Raw genomic sequence first — 27,449 nt, forward strand, 5'->3', positions numbered from 1 at the left:
GAGAATGCAATCCACGTCTGCACGTGCTCGGGTCGCAATTCGCCACTTCCGCGCATGCGCGTGACATAATTTTGAGCATCTGTGCATGCATGAGTGGTGAAACCTGGAAGTAACGTGTTCCGTTACTTCTGGGTCGCCACGGAGCATAACCTGAAAACGTTCAACCCGAAGCTACTTCAACCCGAGGTATGACTGTACTCAGTCTTGGGTCTCTGCATACCTCCCCCCCCCCACCATTTAGTTCAGGCTTCCTCAAACTCAGCCCTCCAGATGTTTTGGGCCTACAACTCCCATGATCCCTAGCTAGCAGGACCAGCGGTTAGGGATGATGGGAATTGTAGTCTCAAAACATCTGGAGGGCAGAGGTTGAAGATACAATTCCTACAGGTGTAAAATAGAGGTTTTATGGGAAGTAGCTTTGTGCTATGTTGTTTTGTGCTATGAGTATGGACATGAGTAGAAGCAGCAGCATATTGGACTAGTTGTGTGGGTTGCTACCACCAGCACTGTTGCTGCTATTAGCTTCCTTGCTCCTCTTCTTTTTGTTTGGTGGACTAGAAACAATGAGAAGAAGCCCTCTTTAAAATGATGGAAAGAAAGCAGGGATAAAATAGCTGTTGGTTTGCTGGCTCTTTGCAATTGCAGGGGAAGTTTGCTAATTTTTCTTCTAAATAAAAGAAACGATGTGTGTGTGCATTTTAGCACTGAAGGGACACAGTGCACCATGAAAAGAAAAGAAAATAAGTTTAAAGTCGAAGGGCAGATTGTCATGTCACTAGCATCATTGTGTACTTCAGTCATTTGGTGCCTGTAACACTCCCACAGTCATATCCTCACTGCCCTCATAACTCTTAAGAGAAAGCCCTAACTGAGGGCACATTTCTGAGCAACTCAATATTGTAGAGTTTTTTCAATCATTTGAATCCCCTGGTCATTTTTCCACACTTTTAGATTACTTTTTCTAAGTGTAACTCTGATACTGTGAAGCATGAATGTAAAATGTGTCCCTGAATTTTACACTTCCATTGTAACAGTTTTAATCATGAAGGGGGCAGTGGTAGCTGCAATTTCAAGAGAGGTTCGCTGCCATGTACTGTGTTAAAACTGAGTAACAACTGCACAGTTCAAGTGCAACAATACAGTTTTGGGAAATATTCCTTTGGTTATTGAGAAGTCAATTTTCAGCTTAGGCAGGGGACCTGTTCTTTTAAAATCTGTGTGGGGCTGATGGGAATTGGAGTCCAATAACTTCTGGAGGGCCAGGGGTTCCCCATTCCTAATGCAAAGCATGGGTTCTTAGTTCAGGATGAAATGCTGAAGATCTTTGAAATTCTACAAAAAGTAGGGTAAAAAGAGGGTTTACAGACCCCTATCTGTTGTATCCCTTTTTAAGGGAATATAAAATAAACTAGGGTGGGTCATTAGTCTACCATGTCTCCTTCTGTGTGTAGTTAATTATTATTTTGACATCATCTTTAGGGTTTTTTTTTGTTTTGTTTTGCCCCTTCCTCTTAATTAAGCAACAAGAGTAAAAATGTTTTTAGCATTTTTATTATTTAATAATATTTGCTTATAAGCAGCTAGCAATAACAAAATGCAAATAAGCTTGGCTTGTTTGTAGTCAGATCTGTCCCCCTCCATTCAAAGCAGAGCAGCTAAAGAAAGAGTTTAAAATACTTGAGAAAGTAACACATTTCCAAACAGGTGATTGAGGGCATAAGGCAGCTCAGCTAATTGATATCAGTTATAAGTATAAACAAGAGCAAAAGTAAAAAGCTATTCAACTTCTATAATTTATAATATAATACCACATTTAAGTCAAGAAATATAAAAAAATCACGACACGGCTTTTGGCTTCATCAATCACTTTCCCTCTTTCTGAAGATGGCCTTGGAAAAAAGAAATTAAAAGGCTCAAGGTACATTAAAAGTCAGCTAATATAATATTCAGACCCATATATGAAGACATTTTGAAGAGGATTTTATTTTGATTCCTTATGTTGTTTCCTATATCTTCTAGAAAGGTCTATCTATTTTGTCAGAGATCTTTTAAAAAGCATCTCACTCACCAGTATGGAGAAAAAAATCCATCCATTTCCTAATATTGCTAATGTGCACATTACTTTTTTTGAAATGGAAATACAATAACATGTGAAGTTTTCATATTCATTACTCGTGTTGTATTATGCAGTTTTACTATTTGTTGAATGCACATCTTTATTATATGAGGGCTCATGAAATGATTTCACTGCTGCGCACTGAACTCGTATTCTAGTCCAGTTCCTGAACCACAGAAACTTACTGCGTTTCAGTTCTTGTTCACCTAAGTCAATCACTGTGTCACCATCCATTTGTTCATCTTCAACAGGTTGTGGTGGTTGATCACCAACTTCCCACAGGAACCCCAGGAACCTATTTGGAATATATACAATCAGCTGCCCCCATAGCAATGTTCCTAGGCCAAAGAAGATTGACCATAGCCACTGCTCTAGTGTAAGACTTGCACAACTAAAGGGCTTCCCTCCGAGCTGAACAATGATTAGTTGTGTAATCAATGTTCCCACAAAAACACAACAAAAAATGGAATTTGTGAATATTCCTGAAAAAACATTCCTTTCCCCGTGAATCTTGCGTGCATTGACTTCATTAAAAATCTGCATCATTACAAATGTGTTAAAAACAATAGTGTAATGCCGGGTAGGTGGGGCATGTAGTGGTGCAATTCGTCCATTTTCAATATCAAATAATTTTTCACCCACAAAAAGAAGTGCAAAGACAACTACAAGTTGATAAATAGCATGAAACATAATATTTTTTAGCATTGTACGGGAAATAAGAGGTTTATTTCTGCCATAAGGCTTTCGTTCCAGCAGAGTCTCTGTTGGCTTTTCTGTTGCTAGAGCAAGAGAAGCAAGTGTGTCCATAATGAGATTGACCCACAGCATCTGAACAGCTTTCAGAGGTGAATTCTGGGTGACTGCTGCTCCAATAAAAGCAACTACCACTGCTACTACATTAACAGTAAGCTGAAACTGAAGGAATTTGGAAATGCTGTCATATACATTCCTACCCCACATGACAGCTTTGACAATGCTTGAGAAGTTGTCATCAGTAAGAATTATATCAGAAGCTTCTTTAGCTACATCTGTTCCAGCAATACCCATTGCAAAACCAACATCAGCTTTTTTTAATGCAGGCCCATCATTTGTACCATCACCAGTTACTGCTACCACTTGCCTTTGTTCTGTGATATTGCTGTTAATGATCCCTTCTACCAAGTTGTACTTGTCAGCAGGTGAGGACCTTGCAAGCACACGAAGCGTAGGCCAAATCTTGTCAATAAGCTCTTGTTTAATCTGTCCATCTGGACCACGTATTAATCTATTAAACTCATGCCCCTCTAAGCACTCAAAGTTCTCCCCGGGTTGCAGAATTCCACATTTTGCAGCTATTGCACGAGCTGTGTTAATGTTATCCCCAGTAACCATACGTACAACAATACCAGCTCTCTGACATTTTCTTATTGCATCAGGAACCTCAGGTCTCACTGGATCTTCAATACCTACAACTGCGATACAAGTCATGTCACTGAAAATATCATCTTCTTTGTCCCAGTTTGGTCCTGAGTCAGCTGGGAAATCTTTGAATGCTAGACATAAGGTGCGAAGTCCCCCAGAGGCCATTTGTGCAATCACATTTTTTATCACATTTTCCTTCTCTTTTTTGGTAAAGGATATAGGTTCCCCAGTAGCATCCAGTATATGGGTGCATTTTTGAAGAAGTATTTCAGAAGCACCTTTGCTAAAGAGTTGATAACTCCCATTGGGGTTTTCCAAAACTGTGCTCATTGATTTCCTTTCAGAATTGAAGGTATATACCTTAAACAATTTCTCTTCTGGTATCTTAGTCCTCATAGCCTCATAATCCTGCTTTAATTCCACAAGCAAGCCCAGTAAAGCACACTCAGTCTTATTGCCAATTTGAAGAGCAAGGCCTCCTTTTTTGTCAGGAGGCAGTATTTTTGAAGTATATGCACAGTTTAAAGAAATACTTTTAAGCAAATAATTCAGCATGGTTGGATGAATTAATTTAGGTTCAGGAACATGTTTATAATGTGTGCCAGCAATTAAAATTTCGACTACTGTCATTCTGTTCATGGTTAAGGTTCCTGTTTTATCTGAACAAATTGCTGTTGCATTACCCATAGTTTCACAGGCATCCAAATGTCTCACTAGGTTATTATCTTTCATCATTTGTTTCACAGAGTAGGCAAGTGAGATGGTGACTGCAAGTGGAAGGCCCTCTGGTACTGCTACGACCAAGATTGTAACTCCAATAATAAAGAACGTCACAATATATTGTATATAAATGGGTGTACATTCAGCAGTCCAAGTATGCTTCTCAATCACAAAAGTTTGAACTAAAAAATAGACTATAAGAACAGTAACAGTGATTATAGACATTGCCAGCCCTGCTTTTCCAATCTGAACAGCCAATCTTGTGAGTTTTGCTTGTAGAATTGATTTTTCTTTTTTGTGTTTTGAAGTTTGTCCTTTTTCCTTTGTTTCGTTTCCAGCAGTTTTATGAGGGTTGGCTGGCTTTTTATGATTTGCTTTCTCATTATCTTCTCCAACTCCAAGTAAACTGAGGATAATTCCTGTTTGCGAGTTTAAACCTACAGCTGTAATAACCATTTTTCCAGAGCCTTCCATCACATGGGTACCTGAAAGCAACATGGGGTCCTCTGTCAAAGATTTCTTGACATGATCTGATTCCCCTGTGAGGCTGCTCTCATCAATTTTTAGATCATGTCCTTGAAGGAGCAAACCATCAGCTGGCAAAAGGTCACCGTATTTGATCTGTGCAACATCCCCAACCACTAACTCAGCTACTGGCACCTGTACTGACTCCCCTTTCCTGATGACAGTAAATTTCTGTTCCTTTTCAATGCGCTCCTGCAACCCCCTGAATTGTTTTTCCTTACTCCAGTCATTGAAAGCTGTTACCAACACTACACAAAGTACTGATACAAGTATTGCAAATCCTTCAATCCAGTCAGCCTCCGCTTCTTCTTCTTCTTCTCCAAATTCATTTGCCTGACATTCTGCAACACTTCCTCCTGGATCATAAAAAGAAAGTCCCAGTGATATAATGGCTGCAATTTCTAAGATGCATAATGTTGTATCCTGCAGTGCTTCCCACATTAATTCCAGGAAAGTTAGGGACTTTTTAGGAGGTATAAAATTCTTTCCAAATACAGCTTTCCTTGCATCTATTTCTGATTTGGAACCAAGTATCCCAAGTGTGGGGGAAGTATTCAGCATTGCACAGATTTTAAAGATGTCACCATAAAGTTCCTTTATTTTCTTCACTGCATCTTTCTTTCGAAATTCCATCAAATGTTGCAACTCTGGGAGAGTGATCTTAAAGTCTGTTGCCTCAAAGTTGACTGGAGTCACCATCATCCTGCCTTCCTGCAGTTTACAATAACAACCCAGAAACTTTTAATAGCATTAAAACAGGGTTAGAGACATATTTTATTGCATTTACCTAAAAAAGGCACTTCTTACAATATTAAAAAGGGTAAACTTTTTAAAAATGGGACAGAGGAAATGAAACTCTTTCTTTTACCATTAGCCCTAGAATGAGGTTTAGCTAGGTGTATCACAAAAACAGGAAAACTATGAGCTTCTCCATAGCTTTGTAAACCCTCCATTAACAGGTGAGGTCAAGGACTCAGCTATACAGCTGCAAATAAAACGTTTTGAATGTGTTGTAAAGTGCAATATACAACTGTGACACTAGATGACGACTGTGAGCTATAGCAAATTCAATGCATTTTCCAAAACGATTAAAAAAAAACTTTCCCACAAATTTTTAACATGTGTGTAGATTCCACGCAAATGTACTCCAACAGTGATTTGTGTCACTTTTCCACAACACCATGTTCCAGATTAGGCTTCCTCAAACTCGGCCCTCCAGATGTTTTGAGACTACAATTCCCATCACCCCTGACCACTGGTTCTGCTAGCTAGGGATCATGGGAGTTGTAGGCCAAAAACATCTGGAGGGCTGAGTTTGAGGAAGCCTGTTCCAGATGCTTCTCAAACACAGTAAGTTGTGATTTGCCATATGTTTCAGTGACCTCTCCTAAATCTAGTAAAAAAATCATGTTAATATTTTAACAGCTTTGGGGACAATTATACCCGTACTGGAATGAAAGAAAAACTGCACAAAACTACTAAGAGATGGAGTGATCCTGAAAAATGCTGTTAAATATTTTAGTTATTCTTTATGTATGCAGATGCTCAGACCAGATTCTTTCCATTTCTTGTGAGAAAGGAGCAGAGGGTGAAAACTGACTTGTCTATTGCAATAATACACAATTTACTTATTTCACTTAGTATCACTACACATGGTATTATGGTTAGTAATACCCCACAGGTTTACAATGCCCTTCCCACAATCAATTAGAATGTTCCTTGTGTTTTTTACATTATCAGTTTTTTATATATTGAGCAGAACATGCTGGCTCTGCTTTTGGGGTAATTCTAACTCACACTGTAAGACACTCTCAAAGGTGTCTGTGTCATATGAGAATGTTTCAATTGGCAAGCAGTGTCATATAGTGGAAGATGACCAACACTGCTCAAACTCACAAACCATGGAAAAAACACACCTGGCTGTTACAATTCCAAATCATCAAAATCTTTCTGATTGGTGCATTGAAAACAAACCATCCAACCAGAAATATCTCCAGAATTCCTTGCCTGTGAATCCAGAAGTGTCAGTAGCAGTATTTTCGGTTTTCAAGAAGGTTTGACACTGACTGCTTACCCATGAATGCTTGGGGAGTGGCAGTTTATGGGCGAGTCATGGTGCCAGATTGCCTGGAGCCTAAATCTGGTCTGCACAGCCAGTGACTGAGCAGGCCAGCTGCAGGGTGCCTGATTCAAATAGGCCAATCAGGAGAGAGTGGAGAGGTGTGGTGATGGAGGCAGATTTGGTGTGGGACGTCTCCAACCAGGTCCTAACCAGAGATTTAGAATGGGAGCTGTGCCTTGCCTCTGCCTCTCTGATCATTGATGGATTCTCCACCTTGTCTAGGATGGTGTGGCCTCGACAGTGTTGGCTTGACATTGGTATTGAATGTTCAGCTGCCGTATTCAGAGTCTGGGAGAATATTTTTCTTGCTGACAAATTGGCTGGTCTGTAGGTTTTCGCCTGCCTCATAGCAATTGTCATAATTTATGGTGGATTAGGCATGGGGTTTGAATTTTAGCCAAATGAGTACCCTGTTAAAGGGGTCCAGGAGGATATTTATGTCCTGGAGCCAACATAGGGCTGATGAGCCATAGTACCCTTCCCTCTGGCGGTCCTAAGGATAGCGCCCCAGTTTGAGTCATAGGGCAACCTTCCATCCAGAGTAACCCAGCTCAGGCAGACTGGCTGATGCAGAATTCATAGCCAATGCCTTTTCCAAAGCCTGCTTACACCTGTAATCAATATTGTTGTGGCCTATTTCAACCCAAGCACTGGTGTCATAAATCTTAATCCTTCCTGGAGCTGTCCCGGATGGTCCACATGCTTCTGTGCCTGGGTATGCAATTGCAAATTATGTGCAAAAGAAGCATGGTGATTCTCCTTTCTTCCATGAATAATCACAAATCCAAGCCTAAGATTGCTCTTTTGTTATAATAAAAACTAAAACTGACTTTGACACCTGTGACCTGATCGTATTCACATATGCTTCACTACACTATCAAATGGTGGTGATTCGCTTAAATGGCTACATGGTTTGGAAGCTGAACAACCCAAAATGGAATGGAAATCTCAAAGTACATCTCTTCCTCTACATACATAGCTACAAGCCCAAGAATAAAATTAGGTAGTCTCAGAACCACTAGGACCTGCTACTTCTAACACCCAGAAAAGGGGAATGTGCCATGTTTGCAGCCAATGCAATGAAGCAAATCACTTTGCTACGTTTGCAAGGTCTGCAAAATTATTATAAAACTCATAGTTATTACAATTATTGTGTGTGTATGTGTGTGTGTGTGTGTGTGTGTGTGTGTTTTGGACTGAGCTGACAACACCTCTGGCTCTCTTTTACAATACATGTATATGCATGCTTGTATGTATATGCATGCTTTCATGTATAATGAATATTTATGTAGAGATGGTACTATTTCTTTTGCTTTTCTGTGAAGTAGTGATATGGTCAATTTTAGTTCCTCAAAAATGTAATGGGAAATATGCAAACTGGGCCAGGCTACCAGTTCTGTATGAGCAGTAGTTTAATTCAAATGCTAGGCCTGAAAAGGCTTCTTTTCTGAGAATCATTCACAATGAAAATGACTTTTTTTAAAAAAAAAAATCACATACCCTTAGATAAAGAAATGGGAGAATCCAGTTGTTCCTTATTCACAGAAATATACCTGGATGGCTGCTGGTCTCTTTCCAGTGGCATTTGCCAAGTTTCAAGGAAACAGGCCTTGGCTAAAATGCTATAATGGCAAAGCAAAACATTACTTAGCAATAACGATAGTTCTTAAATTGCATTTTTTTTTACAAACAGACAATGCAACAAAGCTAGTCATAATATTACTAATATTCTAGATTATAAATAATTTTTTTATAAGAGAATCTGACCATCTTATTGCTTGAAGTTAAGATTTAAGCTTTTTTTTCTAAAAAACCTATCTCATTGTCTTGGTTAGATATTGTTTCATGCTCCCCATTTTCCAAGGGACAGGAAATTTAAGGGATAGCCTTTTACAGTGGTGCCCCGCAAGACGAATGCCTCGCAAGACGGAAAACCCGCTAGACGAAAGGGTTTTCTGTTTTTGAGTTGCTTCGCAGGACGAATTTCCCTATGGGCTTGCTTCGCAAGACGAAAATGTCTTGCGAGTCTAGAGATTTTTTTTTCGCTTTTCCCCCCCTTTATCTAATCTGCTAAGCCTTTAATAGCCTTTAATAGCCTTTTAGCAGCTAATCCCCTAAGCCTTTAAGCCTTTAATAGCCGCTAAACCGCTAATAGCGCTAATCCGTTAAGCCGCTAATAGGGTTGCTTCGCAAGACGAAAAAACCGCTAGACGAAGACTCTCGCGGAACGGATTAATTTCGTCTTGCGAGGCACCACTGTATATGCTCAGTTTGACAGTGAGGCAAGAACCCTTTAGATATTTGTAACACCTGTTTATTTATAAATAAAACTTGGGTGACAAGGGGTGCTTCCAGACTACCGATGTTTTGCTGTTGTATTTCAATCACATACCAGCAAATTCAGGTTGGGCAATTAAAGTGGATTGGGTGTTCTTGTGCAAGAAACGCACTTCCAAAAGTAAAAATAGGAACCTGACATTTTGTGGAATAAGACTTGCTTGATGCTGTGTAATATAAATTCCTTGCAAATATTGTGCAAACAAATCATGATGAATTCTCAATCAACAGACCACTTGGAAGTGTCTTATTTCTCAAAAACAGTATATAAAGTGGCAAACATATGCTTTGACTGTACCACTTTGAACTACAGATGGGGGCTCGTATAGTATGCTAATAGGAGTGAGGGGTAAAGGTAAAAGTAAAGGGACCCCTGACCGTTAGGTCCAGTCGTAACAGACTCTGAGGTTGTGGTGCTCATCTCGCTTTATTGGCCGAGGGAGCCGGCGTACAGCTTCCGGGTCATGTGGCCAGCATGACTAAGCGAGTGAGGGGTAGAACCCATCAGATTAATATTTAGACACTCTTCTTTTTGAAATCTAGTTTTCTATGTGCAGATAATTATTTTCTGTGAAGGAGAATTCAATTATGTAAGCTTTGTAAAGCTCTTTTTCTGCCAGTTTAAGGCAAAAACTCAATATATTCTTCCTCCTTCCTTCCTTCTCTTTCCTTTCTTTGAACTTTCATACACAGCAGTGTTTATTTGTGTGTGGGGGGGTGGTGGAGGTCATAATGTCCTTGGTGCAAAGGAAAAAGGTTGAGTCCACTTCTTGTGGCTGCTTTTGTTTATTTTATTTTAACCCCCCAGATGCATTAATTGCAACAACACATTTAATGTAACCTGTAGTTTGGCCTTTGCCCTCCATCATAGCAGTTAGGGTTTGACCTTAATTTGAAACACTTATCAACTGGTAACCAAGCACTGTCAGTTATCAAATTACACAAAACACTAAAGGTAAAGGTAGAGGGACCCCTGACCATTAGGTCCAGTCGTGGCCGACTCCGGGGTTGCGGCACTCATCTCTCTTTATTGGCCAAGGGAGCTGGTGTACAGCTTCCGGGTCATGTGGCCAGCATGACTAAGCCGCTTCTGGCGAACCAGAGCAGCGCACGGAAACGCCGTTACCTTCCCGCCAAAAGCACTTTGATGTGCTTTTGAACTGCCAGGTTGGCAGGAGCAGGGACCGAGCAACGAGCCCACCCCGCCGTGGGGATTCGAACCGCCGACCTTCTGATCAGCAAGTCCTAGGCTCTGTGGTTTAACCCACAGTGCCACCCGCTAGATGATAATTTACCTTTTCAACCACTGGAAGATTACAATTGTCCCTTAGATAATTTATAGTCTATGACATTTATAACTGAATGTGCATATGTAAAATTCAGACATCTTGAAGTGATGTTGTATGTGTTGAATAATGCCTTGTCTGAATGCACTATCATGTGGTAAGAGGATGAAACGTAAGCCCTAATGAAAGGATGTAGGAATGCCCTGCCCGCCACACACCTGTTGTTAATCCACCATCTACCTATACAGTGGTACCTCGGGTTACATATGCTTCAGGTTACAGACTCCACTAACCCAGAAATAGTACCTCGGGTTAAGAACTTTGCTTCAGGATGAGAATAGAAATTGTGCTTCAGTGGCGCGGCAGCAGCGGGAGGTCCCATTAGCTAAAGTGGTGCTTCAGGTTAAGAACAGTTTCAGGTTAAGAACGGACCTCCGGAACGAATTAAGTACCTAACCTGACGTACCACTGTATACCCTGACATCCTTGAATTAGGCTGCATGCCTGAAAGCGTCCTGTACAGCTATATGTGTATAGAAGCAGCCACATGGTCAGGATCCCTGTGCAATCATGGTTTGAAATCATGGACAGGTGTACAGCTTGAGGCTGCTCACCCTTCCCACCGAAAAGGTGAACGCTTTGATCTCACAGGGCATTCCACTACTGATTTGAAAGCTACCATTCAAAGGAGAATCCACAAAAAACTGATTAATCAGAACAAGAAGGTTGCTTCTGTTCATTGGAATATGAACAGAGGCAATGTACTCATTCCCGTAACAGTTATTATTTCATATGTGTTAGTTGCTTTCTTCACAAAAATGACCCAAATAACTTTACAGTAAAATTAATCAAAACAAACACAACCTGTTGTGTATTGAGTCAAAGGATTTTATATCTGTATTATTATTGTCTGTATTTGCATTAGGGTAAAGTAACTGCCTTTTGGTTCTAGAGGGTACAGCTACTATTGGTTCATTTAAGCTGCTGTATTTGGATCCTCTGTCTTATTGGTTCCCTCCAAAAGGCAGGACTGTGATTGCCTGATATTGTTCCCTCCAAAATGTATCCTTTCTTGCTAGTTCCCTGTCCCTATAAATGTAGCTTTCCTCTCCCCAGTAGTCAGTCTTGTTGCTTTAATAAAGAAGTGTTACTAGAGAACTGTCTCCAGCATGTTATGTCAGGAGAGCTGAAATCACAAACCCCACGTCACAACAACTGGCGACGAAGGTGGGATCCGGAATGCTGAGGAGCGGTTAAACGCAGCCCTGCCTCAGAGTCCGGATTGCAGCTAAGAACAAGACTCACTGGCCAGCGGAGAAGACGACCCTGCCACAGGACAATGGAGAGTCCAAGGGTATTGGAGCCCTTCCAGCCATCAGAGCCCGACACGTGGGAAGACTATGTCGAACGCTTCGAGTTCTTCGCAGAGGCTCAAGGGATCACCGATGCCAGCAAAAGAAGGGCCACATTCCTGAGCTAATGTGGGCCTGAGACCTTCAAGCTGGCCAAGGCATTGCTTGCTCCAGCGAAGCTAAGTGAGACATCTCTCAAAGATATTCTTGCCGGCCTGACAAGCCACTTGGCGCCTACTGAGACCAAGATGGCTCGGCGGATGGAGTTTCATAAGAGGCAGCAGCATGCTGGGGAGTCTGTATCTGCATTTCTGGCTGAACTGCGGAAGCTCGCTCAGCACTGCGACTTCCAAAATCTGGAAGAGACTCTCCTGGATCGGTTTATCGGTGGTCTGAGCAGCAAGAAGGCCAGAAGACGCATCGTGGCTAAAGAAGAGGTTACCCTTGCTTCAGCCTTGAAGGAGGCCACCGCCACGGAGAATTATGAAAGAGAGGAGCTTGATGCCAGTCGCAAGGCCCCTAAGCCACAGATAGAAGTTGCGCATGCCATGGACGAGCTAGAGGCTACTCTGAGCCAGAGCCCAGTCCGTGGGGTCGAGTCAGTGAGTCAGGCCTGCACAGTGCACAAAGATCACCGAGGCAGGTGCCCAGGTTGTGGCGGAAACCATGAGCGGAAGAGTTGTCGTTTCCGGGATGCTATGTGCCGGACGTGCGGGAAGACAGGTCACATCGCCAGGGTCTGTAGATCGGCGGCGTTGGGAGCGACAGGAGCACCTAGACCGGAGCATCGCAGACCGCCCGCAGCAACCCATTTTCTAAAGGACTGCCACTACGTTACGGAGATCAACGGGAGGGTCGTGCAGTTTCCAGCACAAGGCAAGGCACACGTCAAGGTGAAGATTGAGGGTCAGCAGTGCGACATGGAGGTGGACTCCGGATCTGGATTCACTATCGTGTCGGACCAGACCGCGAGGACATTCTTCCCCAGGGGTAAGTTGCCCCCTCTGGAACCCTTCCCGGCAACCTTGCAGTCATACTCAGCGGGCCGCATCCATGTTATGGGAATGTGTGCCGTGAGAGTACAGTTCCGGGACAAACAGGCTGTACTCAAACTGGTGATTGCGAAGGGCAGTCGCCCCAGTCTCCTGGGCACTGACTGGTTCCCCGCCCTGGGACTGAGTATATCAGGGCTTAATTCAATCCAAACCTGCCCTGAGATGAGCGAGGCATTATGCAAAGAATTTGCTGGTCTCTTTAATGGAAAACTGGGTTGTTATAAAGGGCCCCCAGTTGACTTCGAGTTGGACCCTGGGGTGGCCCCAATCCGACTCAAACCAAGGCGAGTGCCATTTGCACTGCAACCCAAGATCGAAGCAGAGCTGGAGAAATTGGTCAAGCAGGGAGTTCTCTCACCCGTGGACTCTGCTAAGTGGGAGACTCCAATCGTCACGCCCCTTAAAGCAAATGGGGAAGTCAGGATCTGTGCAGATTACAAATGCACTATCAATAAGGCACTCAGGGGAAACTCATACCCCATTCCAGTCGTATCACATCTGTTGGCTAAACTGGCTGGGGGCAAGGTGTTCGCCAAAATTGACCTGGCACAAGCTTACCAACAGCTGCCAGTAACCCCACAATCAGCGGAAGCACAGACTATTGTCACACATAAAGGGGCGTTCAGAGTTAACAGATTACAATTTGGAGTTTGTGTGGCCCCAGGGATTTTTCAAGGGCTCATGGAACACCTGTTAAGAGGTCTGCCGGGGGTCTTGCCATTTTTTGATGACGTTTTGATTGCTGGAAAAGACCCACAGGAACTGGTTGCGCGTGTTCGTGCAGTGTTGCTCAAGTTCAAGGAGGTGGGGTTGCAACTGAAAAAGGAAAAATGCAGTTTTGGGGTGCCAACTGTGGATTTCTTGGGGTTTAAAATTGATGCATCAGGCATCCACCCCACAGATGCTAAGATTAAGGCCATCATCGAGGCGCCACGACCACAGAACAAGACGGAGTTGCAGTCATTCCTGGGACTTATTAACTTTTATCATTCGTTCTTACCCCAGAAAGCTTCGATAGCTGAACCATTACATAGACTGTTGCAGAAAAAGAATGTGTGGCGATGGGGGCAGGGGCAGCAGAAGGCTTTTGACTCCTTGCGAGGAATGCTGAGTAGCAGGAGTGTCCTTGCTCATTATGACGAGTCAAAGCCTCTGGTCCTGGCATGTGATGCCTCTCAATACGGCCTGGGGGCGGTGCTAAGTCATAGGGAACCGGATGGGTCGGAAAAGCCCATCTCTTTCTATTCCCGTACATTGTCGCCCACGGAGCGCAACTATGCCCAAATTGACAAAGAGGCGCTTGCAATTGTGGCAGGAATCAAAAAGTTCCATGATTATGTGTACGGTCGCCATTTCTACATTGAAACGGACCACAAGCCACTGTTAGGGTTGTTCAACCCGAACAAACAAACGCCACAAATTCTCTCCCCCAGAATGTTACGTTGGTCTATATTCCTGAACGGGTTCCAGTACACCTTGACCTATGTGCCGGGGAAACGGTTGTGCCACGCGGATGCGCTGAGTCGATTGCCCCTTCCTGGCGGGAGCACTGAGGATCCTGCTCCAGCGGAGCACATAATGATGCTGGAAACACTTCCGGGGGCTCCTGTAACGGCTACTGATATAGCTGAGAAAACGAGGAAAGATGCTGTTCTCTCCCGTGTGCTCACTTGGGTGGGGAGGGGGTGGCCAGGTGGTCCGCATGAAGACAAATTCAGGCCTTATGCGACTAGGCAGCACGAGTTGTCCATGCATAAGGGTTGTCTCCTGTGGGGAGATAGGGTGATCATCCCAGCACCACTGAGAAACAGGGTTCTTGAGACGCTTCACATGGGACACCCGGGAATGGTCAGGATGAAGTCGCTAGCCCGATGTTATGTGTGGTGGCCTGGAATGGACCAGAACATAGAACAATGGGTACGAACATGCAAGGCATGCCAAGAGGTGCGGCCGGAAGTGGCCAGAGCACCAGTCCACTGGTGGGAGCAGTCCAGATCTCCCTGGAGCCGGCTGCACTTAGATTTTGCTGGGCCATTCCAAGGAAAGGTCTTTTTGGTTATCGTTGATGCATATTCCAAATGGTTAGAAGTGGCGATGGTCCCTAGCATGGCATCAGCTGCCGTCATCAAGGTGTTGAGGCAGCTGTTTGCAACCCACGGGTTACCTGAGACCATTGTATCAGATAATGGGGCAGCTTTTGTATCCCAAGAATTCAGGGCATTCTTGGCTGATAACTTCATAAGAGGGGTCACATCCGCGCCCTTTCACCCATCCTCCAATGGGCAGGCTGAGCGCATGGTAAGAACAGCCAAAGAATCCATTGCGCGCTTAATGGAGGGTAACTGGTCAGCTCGCATCGCGCGAATGTTATTTTTGCAGCATGCGACGCCGTGTACCGCAACGGGCAAGTCGCCAGCTGAGCTGCTCTTGGGTAGGAAACTGGTAACGGTGCTGGATTATGTCCACCCGGATAAAATGCCAAACCATAATTCAAGAGCAACCCCCCAGGCTAAGACTGACACAACAAGGTATCTCGCCCCTGAAGATCTGGTCTGGGTGAGGAACTATTCACGAGGTTCGCGGTGGGTGGCTGGTGTGGTCACCCGGGCTAGTGGACCTGTGTCCTATTATGTGACCTTGGAAAATGGGCAAGTGTGGAAGAGACATATAGATCAGCTGAGGCGCCGGGCGCTCAGCAGGGAGGAGCCAGATAATTCATCCCTGGCTAACGACGCAGAGCTGCAAGACCAGAGTGAAAATGGCACAGAGGTGCAATCACCAGGGGCTTTAACAAATGAACCAGGGTCTGCTAGTCCTCACGATGACGAGGTACAGATAAGGGACCCTGAGATGTCGGGGACTCCATCTGTTCCTGACGAAACCCCTAGAGCAGCCCCTCTACCACAGGTAACACCCAATTCAGAACCTGCAACACCTGTTGTCAGGAGATCAAGTAGAAGTTGTAGGCCCCCACAGTACCTGAGAGATTACGTCTGCTGTGCTCACTAGGGGGGAAGGGGTGTTGTGTATTGAGTCAAAGGATTTTATATCTGTATTATTATTGTCTGTATTTGCATTAGGGTAAAGTAACTGCCTTTTGGTTCCAGAGGGTACAGCTACTATTGGTTCATTTAAGCTGCTGTATTTGGATCCTCTGTCTTATTGGTTCCCTCCAAAAGGCAGGACTGTGATTGCCTGATATTGTTCCCTCCAAAATGTATCCTTTCTTGCTAGTTCCCTGTCCCTATAAATGTAGCTTTCCTCTCCCCAGTAGTCAGTCTTGTTGCTTTAATAAAGAAGTGTTACTAGAGAACTGTCTCCAGCATGTTATGTCAGGAGAGCTGAAATCACAAACCCCACGTCACAACACAACCAATGCATTCTAAAAACATACAGCTAAAAGACAGGCTTTACAGACCTCGCCCCATTAAACAAATGCCTGAAACCCTTTATAATAAGGGTCAAAAGCCAGGCAAAGAGGAAAGTCTTCCTGGCACTTAAAAATAGATAAATATGAAACCAGGCATGCTACGGTAAATCATTAGCATAGGTAGTTTGATTACCTGAACAGGGGACCTCAGTCAGCAGAAGGCACTTTAAACTTAAAGAATCAGCATCCTGACAGGTAAAGAGAAAAAAAGCGAGAACAGGAGAGAGATTAGAATGATAGATTATCAACAGCTGTGTAGTCATGTGGACTGAAACAATAATTATAAGCTTTATTGCAGGAACAGCTAGGTAAATGTTTCCTATTTGTATGTAGACAGCCAGAGCAGAATTTACTGTTTTCACCGGAAAGAATTCAGTGTCTCTGTCTACAGTAGCTACACATGGGCCCTTACTTTTAATTTTGACAGGAATAGTACTCTGATTGCTTTATCTGATCAGGGGAAAGCGGGGGTCAGGGCCCCCTGAAAATTTTCAGCAAGGTGGTGGTTGCATGCCCCCTGTGAGGCATGCTCGCAAGCCAGGGGGTGTCCACATGGCATGGCAGCACACCCTGTGGTATGTGCACATGGCATGCTGACATTGTGCAGCCCTAGCCCCCTCAATTGCAGGAGCAAGGCAGTGCGCATGTCTCCATGGCCACTGTGGCATTAATGTTTGTCTTCTTCACTGGAAAATTTACAACCGTGCCCATTTAGCAAGGAGTGTGCATGCAGTATGAAGCCTGTGCCTTGTCACAAGCTGAAGAGTGAGGACATGAAGGCTCTCATGTGGTGGAAGACAGGAAATAGTAGCTAGATAATGAGATGCAGCTGTAGCCAAATCATTAAGGGGCCACAAAGGTGAATTGAGAATACCTGGTCTCCTATTCCCAAGGAGCTGCAACCTTGTTAACATCTTCAAACTGAGCAGTAAGAATTGGAGGTATTTGCAGAACCTACCACCTCCTGGTGGGCTTTGTTCACCCCAAAATCAGTATCTCCTGGCAGCAAGAACTACTGAAGAGGGTGGTAGACTTTCCACTTCTGCATATGAAGTTCTAAAGCGGTGTTACAGCTTTTGGGTGTTGTGAGGGCCCTGATCCTGTTAGGGTTGTGTTTTAGTTGAATGTGGGAATGTGTGCTGCTGCCCCAGGGTGAGAGGATAGAGCAATTAAGGGAGGGCCTGGAGACTGACCACATCTCAAGTGGAAATTGGTGGCTGACTAGGGTGAGAGCTTTATTTCTCAGCCATATGATAACCATATGTGATTGTTAAATGAAGGGTTGGGTGAATGGTGTGAGGTTCTTATTTGGGTTGGTGTAGTCCTAAATTAGATAGGATTTTAGTCTCATTGTGAGGCTGCCAGCGTTTTAGTATACTCTCCCTCTGAAGAGCAAACTGGCATCATCAGGAGTAGTTTAAAAATATTGATACAGGACAACAGAACTGGCAGGCTAATGACTTTCAGCAGCAACCAAGTATGTATGGTCTTTTTGTATATGTATTCAGGGGATTGTTGGGGTTGGCAACTGTTAAGAGTGAAGGAAAGGGTGTTCGCATGTGGGTTTGTTTTTGTGTGGGTGAAAGTGCAGGCAGATTGAGATATGGATGGTTAGTAGGTACTGGATAGTGAAATCCTCTTTTATAGATTTTGATGCTCTTATTGTTTTCTACACTATATTTACATTTGCTTGATTTCCTTGTGGCTTGCTTTGCACTTTATAAGTGGTATATAAATGGTAGTAGTAGTAATAATAACAACAATATACTACTACTACTATTCATTTCATTTCTATACCACTTTATACTTTTGGGGGGGGGAATCTCAAAGTTGTCTACAGTCTGCATGAAAACATCAAATTATATAGTATACATCACTGAAGGTAGTTAAATATGTTGCTTTGAGTGTCTAACAAAAAACTAAAATATCTTAAAAGATTTTTATTTTATTTTTAAAAAAGCATTACAAAGGAGATCAACTATAGAATGCTGATAGCCTGACTTATTCTAAACAGTGTTTCCTCCAAAACTTTCTATAGCCCATCTGAAGACACAATTCAACCTGCTGCTATAAAATAAAATGTCACCAAAAATTGCTTTAACAACAAAGGCTGGAGCAAGCACATATAGCTCTCCCTACAGCCTGGAGCTAGATGTTTTTAATAGGGCAAATCCAATTGAGTCCCTGGATATCTTTACTCGGACTCAAGTTCTACTGATGTTTAATAGGAATTACTTCCTAGTAAATGTAATTAGGATTGCACTCTTCATTCTATAATATGTACAGACTGGTAGGCACCATTTTAGTGACTATGTACGCCTCTCCCAGCTGATACATTCTGCCTGTATCCAATTTCACTCAAATTTATTTCACCATTTTCCATACATTCCTGAACTCTTTTCTCCATAAAAATCAAGCAAAATGTTCTAGTAAAATATTTTCATAGGCAACTTATTGTCAATAGCAGTCTCTGAGCTTGTTTACATTTTTTCAAAAACAACGAATCTATAAGGTCTAAAGTTGCAGATTACATACTCCTTGTTTGTATTCACAAATTCTTTAGATTATCTTCTATGTCTTCCCCCAAAGGAGAAAGGAAGGCTCTTATCTTAATTTTTCTCCATTTCCACATATAGAGACAAAGGTATTGGAAGATGGTTAAAAATCAACTTGTTATACTTTCCAGTATTTGTAAGCAGCCAGGGAATATTAATAAACAAACTTGGAAACGGGTATATCTGACTTCTCAGAGGTAAACACTGTGGCAGGGGAAGATCAGTCTTAAGCCCTTTTCTACTAAGTACTAGATAAAATAGTAAAATCAAACACACAAATCATTATGTTCTGCTTTGTTTTTAGCTAGGGAGGGAGGGGACAGCCTAGCCTGCTAATGTGCCTTTAACAGCATCTTGATATGTGGAATTTGGCAGTTTAAGCCTGCATTATCACCTGGTAATGTCCAACTATAACATGGGTGAATTTTCTAGCTGCGTACCTTGTAAACATTCGAAGCTGTTTTTTCCTGGTAGGGCTCCTGTGTCTTTAACAGCTGCTTGGCTGGCAGAAATTTAGCAAGCAAAGCTTTCCCCCTCATTTCATCTCCATACTGGAAAAACTTCACCAACTAAGTTTCTGCCTGTCAGGCAGCAATAATAGGCTTGTCAGAAAAAGTTGTTAGCTTATTAATCTTCTGCACCTTACACTGCATCCTTAATTATCTAAACCACTGTACAATCCTAACCTGCATTTTTCCTTCTGTTCTTTTCTAGTTCCCTGTTCCCAACTCAGCCCTAGCTCAAGACTTGCAGCAATACTTTGACCTAGCTCCAAGGTTCAAGAAAGACTGTAATAGCTCTAGATCTCAGCCTTTCATTTCCCCATATCAACCAGTAACTGCTCAAAGTGGCAGTTACAGTAAGATGGGAGCTGGAATCAGAACACTTCCATCAACCAATGACATGTGGCTTATGGTTACATTTCTTTTAGTTCTGACTCTGTTACCCACATGCTTATAGGGCTTGTTTCTTGGACCAAATCAAGCTGCTGGTTTGGGCCTTTAAGCTTTCTATTCTGGAAACAGGGTATTTTATGTACTACCTTATCCCATATGAAATGACCCAATATTAGGCAGAAGAGAGGATTTGGTTTTTACTATGGTTGGCAATATGGTGTTTCCACAAATGAAGCCACACTAATGGGAGAAGCTACAATTGGTGGACTTTCCTCTTTTGGGCTGCTTTTACAAGTCCAAGGCCTTATGTAGGGCCTGGCCATGGCACTTAACCCCTCCCCCCCTTCATTCATGGGATGAAGTTGCATCCTGCACATTTTTGTCAGGTGGGGCTTTTCTAGATATGCAAAAACTTTAAACAGCAGTGATAATTTACAGAATTCACTTCCACAAAATGTGATGACAGTCACCAGTTTAGGTGGCTTTAAAAGTGGATTAGGCAAATGAAAGAGGATAAGGCTATCATTTGTTACTAATAATGATGGCTATACTCCAGGAACAGATACATGTTAAATTCCAAACGCTGGGGATCATGAGTGGGGTGAGTGCTGTGGTGCTTCCTATAGGCATCTGGTTGGCCACTCTGAGAACAAGACACTGGACTAGACAAGCTTTTGCTTGATCCTGCCAGTCTCTTTTTATCTTTCTTTACAAAGTTATGGAAAAATGGAACCAATTAAATTTCTTCGTGTTTGGTAAATGATAAAAGTTGAGAGCCCTGCAAGAAAAGCAATGTTGGTAGCCCAATGAAATTTGTGTGTGTGTGTGTGTGTGTGTGTGTGGCAGAAAGGGCCTATCCTGCCTGGTGGACTTCTTGTGAGTGTTTTCTTTAATATGTCATTGATGCAACAATAGGGCATTAGAGGTAGATTTATACTGGACCATCCATACATCATTCCTCTTTATTACTTCTGGTGATGCTTCCCCAGAGTTACCATATTGTTCTGAATTGGGGCAGGGACAGACTCCCCAAGTGGGCGCGGGTGGCGCTGTGGTCTAAACCACAGAGCCTAGGGCTTGCTGATCAGAAGGTCGGTGGTTCGAATCCCCGTGATGGGTTGAGCTCCTGTTGCTTGGTCCCTGCTCCTGCCAACCTAGCAGTTCAAAAGCACGTCAAAGTGCAAGTAGATAAATAGGTACCGCTCTGGCGGGAAGATAACGGCGTTTCCGTGCGCTGCTCTGGTTCGCCCCATGACCCGGTAGCTGTACGCTGGCTCCCTTGGCCAATAAAGCGAGATGAGTGCTGCAACCCCAGAGTCATCCACGACTGGACCTAATGGTCAGGGGTCCCTTTACCTTTATCTTCCCCTAATATACATTTTAATGCAATTTTGCCTAATATTAGCTTTTTGCAAAGCAGTTTCCCTTAACAGAATGCACTTGCTATTTTCATGAGTATATACATTTTTATGCATACTTCACCTTGGTAATGCATCTTTGTACACGTTACTTTGGTGAAGAACTGCATTGCAAAATTCAGAGAAGTGTGAATTTTGAAGGATGGCTGTGTTTCATTTTGTAAATTGCTTTGGAAAGTGTGAATTAGGTAGGTTTCCTTTAAATGCAAACTGAATCAAATTTCTCTCCTATCCCTACCAGAGGGTCTTTAGTGGTAGATGATGTCTTCTTTGTTTACCTCAATCTCTATCTTCCCACAGGGCAGTTGTTGGTAGATAGCCCTCTGTGGAGAACCCAAATAAAGTAGACTCCAAGGTCGTGTTTGCCTTTCTGCCTCTCTTTCTCTACTAGAATTTTTCCACAAGGCAAAAGACCTATGAACGGGGAGAGAAAAGTCCAGGTGGTACAGCTCAGATATCTTCCTTTCTCTCCTGGAATCGTTCAACTTGTGGTAGATTTAGCTAGCAGCTGAAATGGTAAAGGCTTAAGAACATAGATTATATGGCAAAAGGGCGGGGGGGGGGGGAGACGGAATTATATTTTTTGCTGAAGTTTAAAGAACAACTTGATAGGTTTTCAAAAATATAAAAATTTGCCATAAAAAGACAGTGTGCAATTCCTCACAAGTGCCACTGAGATCAAGGAGGTTCAAGTGATGAAGGATAAAACACATAAAAATGTAATCTAGATCAAAGTAATGTAATTGCTGTTTTCAAAGTAAAAAAAGCTATAATTTTTGGTGAAGGTTGTAAAAGTCTCAGTTAAAGACAGGGCTCTGGAAATACCATTTTGTTTATTTGGTTTTCGAAAAACAGGAAGGCATAGTTTTTAAGAAATGGTAAACTATCACGTATGGTGCCATAGGTCAACTGAGCAGGATATTTTGCTGACATTAGCTAGAACAGACATGCTGTTGCTTTAAATTGGCTTAGCTTCATTAAACTCTATAGAACTATAATATTTTATGCCAACTATTTTACAACAGCCAAGTTGCTGTTATGGGAGAATACACCAAATTTTCCATTCCAAGAAAAACTGTAAAAATTTCACAGATAACAAGTCTCTTGCATTCTAAACATCTTTCCTGCATAAGGGCAAATTAAAGAAAAAATATAGTCACAATTTTTTGGTGGTGCCTATAAAACATGATTTGTGGTTTATGTATTGTCTCAGTAACAAACAAGAGGCTAACAAATAACATTCCTAGAGTTGTGCTGACATCAACTGATGATGATGACGTGTGAGAAATATAAAATTAAGAGCTAACTGCAACTATAAAACATATCCTGCCAAGTATGCCTTTGCACTGTCTTGGCCTCCTAAGAGATTTGGTGGTTTTATGTGCACTTCTCTTTTACTTTGTGTTACAGCAAGGGTTGCCAATGTGCTGCTCTCCAGCTCATATGGACTACAGCTCCCATCATCCCTTACCATTGATCATGCTGGCAGGAGCTAACAGGAGTAGTAGTACATGACATTGGTGGGGGTTGAGTGGGAAAGGCACCAGTTGTTAGATTGGATTCATTATTCCAATATAGAGCTCTGTTTCCTTCTTGATAGAGAATGAAATTCCTACAGCAGGACTACCACCACAGCTGGGTGGAAATTTCAAATGCCTGTCTCTATATCAAGATAGACAGACAGATAGATATTCTAGCTTGGCGAGGGGGACGGGACCCTGAAGCTGAATAGAGAAAACATGCAGATGTCCTGTAAAAGTGAGTGACTTGTTCCACTGTCAGTGCTCGAGGTGGAAGAAGTCTGAGGACTCTAAAGGGAAGTGTTGAAATTTCATAGTAATTCATTCCATCATATACAAAGGGGCAGAACCTGCTCTAGATGCCCGCACAAAGGAGAGCAATTAAGTAAAATGACTGTCAGGGTTGAGTTCTGTTTCTTACCAACATACTTCTGTTTGGAAGTGGGTGGAAGACAAAATACATCTTATGAGTCAGATGCAATATTCTGTGGGTTGCCACATGGTGCAGAAAAGAAAAAAATAACAACAATAACATTGCAATCCCAGTGCAGTGGGTGAGAACCTTATGAATCCCTTCGCTGTCCTCTTTGAAATTCTTGAGTCATTGCTTTGAGGCTGAGACTGGCATTTGACCAAATCGTAGGAGAGAAGAAAGGGGGGGGGGACACCAATAATCTGGAAACAAAGACAGTTTTCTCTTGGCAAAACAAGGCATCTTTTATCCAGGTATGTTCCATGTAGACTAGAAGAATTATGTTCTTTATTTTTATTTTTTCATTATTTGTCCTAGAGTTTGTATAGTATTGCTCTCTATAGCTTTAAGGAGTGCCCATCCCCCCCCCCGAGAAGTCCCTATGGCCCTGCTGTCACTTACCCTGAAATACACTGCAGCGCTTGTCAAGCTTTCTGTTTGCAGATGTATGATAAGCCAAGTAGTGAGCTATAATAGCTGCACTGAACTTCTAAACTTTGGGAGAATTGCCTAGACATTGGTTCAGCACTTGAACGGCAACTGTTTGTGTTCTGAAATAGGTGAGTGTTGTAGCATTGCACCTTTAAAAATCTTTTGTCACAAATTACCATTCAGTTGAGTTCTGTGACTGAAACAGACTAGCTGGTTTTTTTTAAGGCAAGTGAGAACATATAGTGCACACATGTACTAAGGAATTGTCACTCATTAGCTGAGTTGACAGTACTCCTGTTAAAGTTACAAAAAACTTTAAACTCCTGAAATGTCAGTTTTTGTTCGTTCATTCATTATACAGAAAGAAAAAACCAAAGTGGCTTTACACATTGCTTTGTACTAAAATTCTGTAGGTGTAGTTATTCCATCTAGTTTTGTTAAGAGAAAGATTTATTAGGAATTACAGCACCTAATAATATTCTTTCTGTTTCAAGTGCATACAAAAATATGCTCTTAAAATTTAAGATTTTGTATATTCTGTGCAAACTTCACCAAGAAGATTCAAATTCTGAAATCAATAAATTATAGAAATTAGGTATTTCTGAACATAACCTACCTAATTTTGGTACAGTTTATTGTACAGCTCTGGAGATCTAGTTAGCTAAGGAACCCAGAATTTATGTGCAAGAATAGTGGGGTGATATTGACGAAATATTCAAAAATATTGACTTCATATTTCATTTGTATGCATGCTTGGGAGTAAATCCCATTGAAATCAAGAATCATGTGTAGGTTCTGACTATGTGAACATTGGCAAAATATGTGCCTGCCTATAGCACTTGTAATTTGCAGGGCATTGGAAGATGTCAAAAGGTATTCATTACTTTTGGAACATTATTGGAATTGGTTTATAAAGCAGAATCTCTCTGGGCCTGTGGTAACACAGATTAAAAACAATTGGGAGCTTTCCACTAATTGCATAGTTATTTTTACAGGTCTATATTTAATCAAGGAAGGAAACATTACACATGTTGCATCTCTTTAGTTTTTGTGTCAACTTCCAAGGCACTTTATGAAGCATTCAGTATTAAGACTTTATACTGTATGTTAAGTTATATCTTTTGTGTTGATTTATTGTTATGAAAAAGCTCACATTTTATTGAGTTTTCACAGTTTTGCCTTTAAGAAACTAACTGATGTTTTGACGTAATGTACTAGTAAAAAGGTAAAAAAATATACTAGTATAATTTTGCAACAATGATCTTGAGTAAAGCGTGTTTACTCAGAAATAAGCCCAATGTAGTTCAATAGCAGTTACTTCCTAGTAAGCATGCATAGAGTTGGACAATTACTATATTAATGTCTTTTGTGATAGGCTGACACAAATCCTTTCAAGGCTGTTCTACCCAAATAATTGTGTTTTATATGATGGCCCAGTTATTGATTTTTTGGCTCCAGTTGGAAGAGCAGCCAACTGTGCTAAAGGCTCTGTTTGAGAAATAACACTCTGAAAGAGGTTAGTAAAGGCCATGTCAAATAAGTAATCGAGTAGGAGAATTAATTAAAGTCATACATGGCAATAACTCAGTGATGTTACCCAGCTTTTCTAGGTGTGGATTCACAATCAAATGATAAATAGTTCAATATCTTTGTCTAATGGTACAGGATGTTAACACTTATGAATCCATGTCCAGGAGAATCTGACAACAGATGTTCCTGTAGTTCAGCATATGAGAAACATATCACATAAGTGAAAGTCTGAAGTGCCATTTTTTGTTAACTGAAGAGGACTGAGCCATATGCTAGCATTTACCAGAAGTGATGCAACACTTGTTTACGTGCCAAAAATAAATACACCAGCGGGATAAGGAGGCTGCCAGAATCAGAGTATAAAATAATATTGTTGAGATAAGTGAATGAGAGATAAAAGCCATATCTATATATGCTAAACAGGATTTATCTCCAAATATCTCTGAGGTTGCAACATTATGGTTTATATGTCTTGTGATCCTGTCTGACATGAAGAATTATATTTCTGCATAAGTTTACTTGCTCACCTTATAATTATGTTCTTGCCTCCCATAGTAAGCTGGTTGGAAATAATGTCTGGTTGCAAGCTGGCATCATTGTAGTAATGTTGGGTACTTATATGTGGCAGTATGACTGTAGGCTGGTCCAAGCAAGCAAGAAACAACAGCAGTACTGGGATGGGGGTCCCTACTAATGTGAATGGGGCCATAGAGGGACAACACAACAATAGGCATCTACAACTATTTCATAATAGTGTTGTTTGGATTATTTCTAAGGTGTGGTGCAAGGAAGGGCAGCAATTCCAGAGAATGGACCTAGTGCAGATGGAGACTTAGTTGGAAAAACCATACATCTACCAGGAGAGATTACAAATAAGGCTGCAATCCTAACCCTACTTACTTTGGAGTAAGCCCCACTTACCTCAGGAGGACTTCTTTCTGAGTAGATACGGTTAGGATTGCACTGTAAATCTATTATTTTATAAAGTCTGGAGCTCAGCAATTCTCACTTTGGCTCAAGAATATAATTCTGACACTTGCAAGTTTCCATCTTCTACCTTCTGAAGTTGGTGTAGTTGTCCTCTTGTGCTGAAACGTATGCACCTGATCCTATGGCCAGTGGTAGAGCATATTTTTTTTGCATTCATTCCAGTCATTGTAGACAATACTGAGCTAGATTAACCAGAGGTTATGTATAAGTGTAGTTGAATTCATTTGGAACCCTGATGAATATGTTTTGTCTTTTTGATTGTCTTAGCCTTCCTGCTGCTTTCTCATCCTCTCAATCTGGCTTTAGCTTGTAAATTTCTTGGCATAATTAAGCATATATGCTTAGCTCTTTCGATACCATGATTGCTGATATAACTACATAATTATTTTCCTTTTGCTCCCAGGGAAAAAATGTCAGCAGCCATGCCATACATGAAAATGAAAATTGATCCACGGAACCTGCAGATTCAGACACATACTGTGGAGAAGTTACTGGAACCCCTCATTATTCAGGTAAATTAGAAATAGGAACTATTAAATGAAACTGGGAAAATTTTGAGATGACTCATGTGATATTTTATGAGAGTTCAGAAAAATAAGTTGAGCAAAATATTGACTCAGGATAACTATATATGCATTTTCCACTGCATAAAGTGTGAACCTCATGCCTACCCAAAATAAGGATTATGAACTTAGTGTAAACCACAGTTTGTGCACACAGTGAAGATATCTAGGGTTGCCATATTTTGAAGAGCAAAAAAGAGGACATATTTGCTGACTTCTTCCTTTAACTATGGATTGCTATGACAACTCTCATTTTCCATACCCATGAAAAAGAGGACATGTGGGCTAGAATATGTGAATGTTTGGGGAGGAGGCTGAACCTCCTCTTTTGGCCTGTTAGAAATCTGTTTCCTACTGAGAACAGTGCAAGGGCTTGGAGGTAGGCAATGACTCACTACAGACTAGTTATAGGAGACCCAAACCTCCTCTCTGCAAAACTATTGAACTGGTATGTGAACAAAAGGCAAGATAGAGGCTTGTGTGTAATTTGTGCTTTCCTCTGTGTATTTGTGACTTCAAGGAGACTTGTGCAATTTTAGGCCTAGACTTTGTCAGAGAGTATGCTTTGCAAATGTTTCAGAACTATGGCCAGAGTTAAGTTTTGAAGTTGACAGGCTCTGGTTTTGGTGTTGGGGATGCATAAAGTGATTTCTGCTGAACTATAGTAATTTAGGTTCAGCAGCTAAGCAGAATCTCTTCTGTTTTGATAGCTCTGTATTCATAAATCTT

General features: G+C 41.9%; 1 protein-coding gene and 1 pseudogene across 16 annotated transcripts in view; one reads left to right on the plus strand and one right to left on the minus strand.

The window, feature by feature from the left end:
• Positions 1 to 1,535: 1,535 nt before the first annotated feature.
• LOC308476861 (plasma membrane calcium-transporting ATPase 1 pseudogene) lies at positions 1,536 to 19,763 on the minus strand (annotated as a pseudogene). Of its 3 annotated transcripts, none has more exons than XR_013991651.1 (4): positions 19,586 to 19,763; positions 16,478 to 16,532; positions 8,385 to 8,506; positions 1,536 to 5,473 (listed from the first exon to the last, which is right to left on the minus strand). The product of XR_013991651.1 is annotated as a plasma membrane calcium-transporting ATPase 1 pseudogene (transcript). The 3 variants fall into 3 exon arrangements; XR_013991652.1 differs by having other exon boundaries at positions 19,340 to 19,763; XR_013991653.1 differs by lacking the exon at positions 19,586 to 19,763 and adding an exon at positions 18,880 to 19,329.
• A 106-nt stretch (positions 19,764 to 19,869) lies between these two features.
• Positions 19,870 to 27,449, plus strand: part of CTNNA3 (catenin alpha 3) — a 570,905-nt gene continuing 563,325 nt past the window's right edge. For 10 of the 13 annotated variants that reach the window (XR_013986138.1, XR_013986139.1, XM_081004922.1 and 7 more), the window contains exons 1-2: positions 23,630 to 23,765; positions 26,561 to 26,669. Coding sequence is in view for 11 of the 13 variants with exons in the window: in XM_081004922.1 (XP_080861048.1) it covers positions 26,568 to 26,669 (102 nt within the window). In the remaining 2 variants the exon portion in view is untranslated. Of the gene's footprint in view, positions 20,182 to 23,420; positions 23,460 to 23,629; positions 23,766 to 26,560; positions 26,670 to 27,449 lie in introns of those variants that run through there. The other 3 variants (XM_081004919.1, XM_081004920.1, XM_081004913.1) reach the window with 3 other exon arrangements.

This window comes from Podarcis pityusensis (genome assembly GCF_964106645.2).
Source record: "Podarcis pityusensis genome assembly, chromosome: 5".
Lineage (NCBI taxonomy): Eukaryota > Metazoa > Chordata > Lepidosauria > Squamata > Lacertidae > Podarcis > Podarcis pityusensis.